The sequence below is a fragment of the Lactuca sativa genome, chromosome 9 (genome assembly GCF_002870075.4).
Source record: "Lactuca sativa cultivar Salinas chromosome 9, Lsat_Salinas_v11, whole genome shotgun sequence".
Classification (NCBI taxonomy): domain Eukaryota; kingdom Viridiplantae; phylum Streptophyta; class Magnoliopsida; order Asterales; family Asteraceae; genus Lactuca; species Lactuca sativa.
Genome location: NC_056631.2, coordinates 67,450,669 through 67,456,668, shown reverse-complemented (window position 1 = coordinate 67,456,668; position 6,000 = coordinate 67,450,669). Strand labels below are relative to the sequence as shown.

At 33.8% G+C, this 6,000-nt stretch overlaps 1 protein-coding gene across 1 annotated transcript; it reads left to right on the top strand.

The window, feature by feature from the left end:
• Positions 1 to 350: 350 nt before the first annotated feature.
• Positions 351 to 1,463, top strand: LOC111901785 (F-box protein At5g07610). The gene has a single exon (XM_023897656.1). The coding sequence runs from the start codon at positions 351 to 353 to the stop codon at positions 1,461 to 1,463; it is 1,113 nt and encodes a 370-aa protein (XP_023753424.1).
• Positions 1,464 to 6,000: the final 4,537 nt, after the last annotated feature.

The following is a 6,000-nucleotide window of genomic DNA, read 5'->3' as shown; positions in this document are numbered from 1 at the left end:
TAAAAATAGTGATACCATATAAGGATTGTTAGTAAGGTCATGTCTTATCTATGATTGCAAAACTTTAAGAGATTCCAGTTGTTACAAAGCCCTCACACTACATATTTTTTTTGAAGGATGTGATTAGGAAAAAAAATTGATGATTAATGTTCCACTATTTTCTACATTATATTTTGAGTGGGGTTGTATTTTTTGACAAATTCAAGTCATATAGAAAATCTTGGGAAAGCTTCCGTTGAAATCTGATTTTCTGTTTACTATATATCAGCTTCCTTTGCAACCTTTCACCATGAAAACACACCTTAAATACATATCTTCTTCAAGGCTATCAAGTATCAACCCACTCCAAAATGGTTATCACCAGATCCAAAGTGAAGAAACTGCAGATCAACGATGATCTTCTAATCGAAATCTTTCTCCGGCTGCCTCTTGCCTCTGTTCGTCGATTCCAATCTGTATCCAAACACTGGCGTTCCCTTTTAACTGACCGGTGTTTCACCCTCATTTATAAAAATGGTTGTATCTCTCGTGGCTTGTTTGTTAAAGATTTCTACGTTCCTTTTGATGATGAGAACAGAAACCCTCCTTTTCTTAATCTCGACTTCTATCCTGATCCTCGTGGTATTAAAATCATCCAATCCTGTAATGGATTGCTTCTTTGTTGTAGCAAGAAGATCAAGCGTGATTGTAGATACTACGTATTCAATCCAACCACTAAGCAATTCGCTCTGATTCCATCAGTTCCTGGAGGTGGACATGTTCGTCGAACTATCTGTTTTATGGCTCTCGCATTTCATCCAACAGATTGTCCTCACTACAAACTTGTTTGCATTCGGTATATTAGACGTGATGAGAAGCTTTTTCAGATTCAAATCTACTCATCTGAGACAGAGAAATGGAGGATTTCAGATCAATCTTTCTCCGCGAATTCTTATACGTCCTTCAGCTCCGGGGTTTATTGGCATCAAGCGATTCACTGGGCTCACTCCAATGGTAATCCTTCCTACTTTAAGCTCGACACAGAAGAATTGCAAACGATGCCATCATACTTTACTATCGACACACAAGATTTTACTGGACGCTATCATGAAGGAGAAAAGGCCGTTTACTTTGGGGAGTCAAGAGGCTGTCTGCATTTGGTGAAGAGGGTTCAGCGCAGTTTCCAACTGAAGGTGTACGAGATGTTGAATCATCATTCCGGGTGGTTCGTTAAATATATGGTGAAGCTTGATGTGCATCGCATGAATGCAATTCGGTGGTTCCCTGATCATTACGCTATTCAAGTCTTAGATGTGGTGAGGGGTGGAGAAGAAGATGAAACCTTCTTCATGGTGATCCAAATTCTTGGGAAGATCGTAAGGTACAATTTTCATGAAAAGAGTTTCAAGCAGATGTTTGATCAAACCATACCAATCTGGCATGGGGGAGCTTTTCGTTATATTGAAACAATAGTTACTTTCTAAAACCTCCCATTTATGTGTACATTTCTTAATTCTATCAGCCACTAGTTTTTATTTATCTGGCCGGAGCATTTATAGACAAATGAGAGAATGACAAACGGGACTAGAAAATAGTATGACAATAATCCTAACCTAATACTAAAACTCATAATATTTTAGGAGGTTTCCCAAATAATAATAACTCACAATGATCATCTAATGCCTGATTACTAGATGTTATTTTTGGACTTTATAATAAGTAAAAATGTAGAACAGCTTTTGGAGAAAAAATGTTGCTTCTAAAATAAAAGTTGAACAACTCAAATACAACCTTTCTTCAAAGGTTGCATATTCGAGAGCTTCACTGTCGCTACTATGCAATGTAGTTAGGGTTTAGGAGAATTATCAACACATAGGCACAAAAGATAGGTTGATTTTGGAAATGATTTGTGAACATCGATAAACATTGTTGGATTTTAATCGCAAACAGCTACATATTTATTTTGCCTTATTGCTTCATCAATGGTGCAAACATGTAATATAGCTTTCGTCCCAGTGTTGAAGGAAAACCAGTATATAGTTTGTTTTGAGTTGTGCTTGCTCTATGTATTCATGATTTTTTTTTTTTTTGTCATTTTAAGTCTTGATTCTTCAAACCAAGTTTCCTTGATTATAAGATATAAATAAAATAATTATTTTGATTTTTAATTAAAATAAATAAATGAAATACATGTCAACAGTTGTTAGAAATAAACTTTAATATACTCTTAAAAGTTTTTTTTAAATAGAACAGTTTGGATTATTTAACATTTTGCCCAAATTAATGAAAAAATAATTTTTTTATGTTTTAACAGGAAATAACAAATTGGGTAAATTACACCATTCGTCCCTTATGCATCTGTCCAAAAGCACATTTAGTCCATATTTTTAAATTTTAACTCGAACCGTCCCTCGTTTGGTTAAATATTGCACATGTCATCCCTCATTAGTTTAAATTTGCATGTTTTATCCCTTGTGAGACATGAAATGACTATTCTACCATTTTTTAATTATTTTTTCATTTATTTTATTTTTCTTACAATTATTTGTAAAATACAAAATAAATAAAAAAACCCCACCCCACCCCACCCTCTTTCCTCTAAATTTCTGACACACATTAGAGTCGTCGAATCTACTATAACCACAACCACCGGAATCTGATGCAACCACCACCACCGCAATCTGATACCGCCATCACCAGCGGAAACACCAGAAGTAACTCATGTCTCGACCCAAGAACAATACACCGACAATGAGTAGGCTAGCCCTCCACCATCGACGCCACCTAGGGTTTCAAACCTTCACCTTCATCATCTCATTTCTAAGATCTCCCGGTGTCACCAAGAGCACCACTGGACTGGAGGCGCCACGAAGGAAGCATAACTATGTTCTTCGGGGGATTCGTTAGCATGAAAAGACGTCAGTGACGGTGCTTGTATCACTCACGATGGTGGTTGTTATATCGATGCAAAGAAAGAGGGGGTGAAAAAGAGGGTTTGCCTGATTTTAAAGAAATAGAGGTGGAGCAAGGGTTTCGAACAGAGATTGAGGCAGAAAATAGCACTTTTGTTCTTCCATTTTGCTCCGACGATGGTAGATCCGACGACCTAGATTCAACAGCTCCAAAAATGCCACCATCAACTCTTCCGCCTACCAAAAATAGAAACGACCCACCATGTAGATTCAGCAGCTCCAAGACGCCACCATCTACTCCTCTAATGAATCCACCCATATCCTCCCTCCCCCCCCCCCCCCCTCCCTCCTTCCCCAACTTTCAAGTCACCATCTCCTCCTATAAACCCAACGACAGAATCGGTGTACTAGGGCCATAAGGACAACAACGTCTGGTTGCTATTTGTGTATTGAACCAACATCCTGGTGCTTCCTTTTTGCTCCATCAATGGTGGCTCCGGTGATCTAGATCCAACAGATCCAAAGAAAAAGATAAGAAAGATGAAGACTAATGGGTAGAAGGGACATGGGGAAACGGGAGGCAGGAGGGGTGGTGTGTTTGATGGAGATATATTTTTTTTTCTTTTTTTTTAAATTAAAATAAGATAAATAAACAAAAGAAAACTAAAAAAGAAATTATCAAGGGCAAATTAGTCTTTTTATGTCCAGAGGGACTAAACGTGCAAGAAAAAACAAACATAAGGACAGTCCGAGTTAATTTTCCAAAATAGGGACTAAACATGCTTTTGTGCATATGCACGAGGGACGGATGGTGTAATTTACCCTAACAAATTATATAAATTTTATAAAATAATATGATTTTTCCGCATAAAATCCGATAAACAAAACTTCATTTGTTGGATGCGCATTGGATGAGAAACAAGTTTACCAGAGTTGAATCCACTGCAATATACTAAACGACTTTTTGAACAAATTGATCATTAATACCATTTTAAGACGTCATATATTAAAAAATATATATTCAAAATATAATTAAAACACAAATAAATATAAATGACTTTGAAGAAATTGATCATTAATAGCATTTTAAGACGTCGTTTTTTTCTCAATAATGAAAAGTCAAAATATAGTTAATACTTAATACATAACACTTAGTTTTGTATTGTATGTAACAATTTTATAGGAATAATTATTATATGCCATGTTTGGTTTCTAATAATATAATCCTGATAGAATAAAGATAGAGAAAATGATAAAAATAGCCATTTATACTAATTGCATTACAAAAATAGCAAAAAAAAAATCAAAATTACAAAAATGGCCACCCATTTCGCAGATGAGAAGGTCCCATCTGCGAAATGGGCTTCTCATCTGCGAAAGTACAAGTACCTAAAGCATAGTTGTGCTTTAGGTACTTGTACTTTCGCAGATGAGAAGCCCCATCTGCGAAATTACTTCCTCATCTGCGAAATGCCCTCGTTTTGACTATAAAAACGTTTTTTTTTTTTTTTTTTTTTCATTTTTCACCATTCTCTACACAAAAATTCTCTCTAACTTTGGGCTTCTCTCGGAATTTTGGCTAGTTTTTGAAGAAAATGGAAGATTATTTCAACAATCCCGCAAATATGGTTAGATTTTAACTCTTTTAATGTCAACAATCTCTTTATTTTATCATTTGTTGTATTATTTGTTGTGTTATTTTTGTTGTTTTTTTAGTTGTTGTATAACCTGAAATTTTGTATATTCTTATCGTATAATTGTTTATATAAAATGCAAAATAGTCGTTTGTATATATATTTGTCGTATAAGTATAACATTTGTATTAGTTGAAAATTTGTCGTATATATATTGTTAGAAATTGTTTGTGTTTGTCGTATAAGTATAACATTTGTATAAGTTGAAAATTTGTCGTATATATATTGTTAGAAATTGTTTGTATTTGTCGTGTAAGTTGAAAATTTGTATAAAGTTGTCGTATAACTTGCAAAATTGCTAGTTTGGTTGTCGTTTTATTTTTAAATTTTTTTGTTTATATGGTTATAAAATGTTAGTTTTAATTAGAAAGATAAAAATTGTTTATATATTTGTCGTTTAAGTTGAAAATTTGTTTAAGTTGAAAATTTGTCGTTGATATATTTATCGTTTAAGTTGAAAATATGTTTAATAAAATATTTATATAATTATGTATGATATTGTTTTCTATCATAAATATATTTGTTGTATAACTTGGAAAATTGTTTATATATGTGTATGTTATTGTTTTTTATCGGAAATATATATATTAGTAATTAAGAAATTGTATTTGCAGTTCGTAATCATATATTTAAAAAAATATATATTTTTTAGTTATCTAATTTGTTTTTGTGTTTTTTTTTTTGCAGCATCATTTTAGTTTAATGAATACGAAAGCCTTTGCGAACCTAAAAGGCTCTGGCGGTAACATATGGGAAGTATTTGAAATTTTAGATGATGCCTGACGTGTTATTTTCAGAGATATCGTCTTTGGCTATTTTATTGATGTCCCTCGTTTACAAGGGGACGCTTTATTGTTTCATAAAATGTTCCTTCATCAGATCCGGCCGGACCCTGTTTTATCTCTAGATGGAATAAAACGTTTATATTTTCGAGTAGGCAATACCAAAATGGTTTATGGGCCGGAAGAGTTTTGTTTGATTACCGGCTTCAATTTTGGGGAGTATCCAAAAAACATTGGGAGAAAAGGGTCGGAAAAATTAATAAGCAGTAAAAAAAGACGTTTACTGCGTGAAAGGCTATTTCCGGACCATACTAATAGTTCGGTGAAAATCGACGACCTGAAAAGTTTAATTTTAAATCAAACATTCCTAGCACTTGACGACTTTGATGCAGTTAGAGTATGTTTGATATACATTTTGTGTGAAGGTTTTTTGGGCATAGAAGTTAACGATCGGGTGCCACAAGATTGGTTTTATTTGGCTGAGAATTTGGATCTCTGGAATAGGTATATTTTCTTTACGTTAAAAGTTCTATTTTATTAAAGTTATAATTTATATAATAATCAATTTTGTTTTTTTGTTTTGTTAGCTTTGCTTGGGATAGCTATCTCTGGGATTTTACTTATGTTGACCTT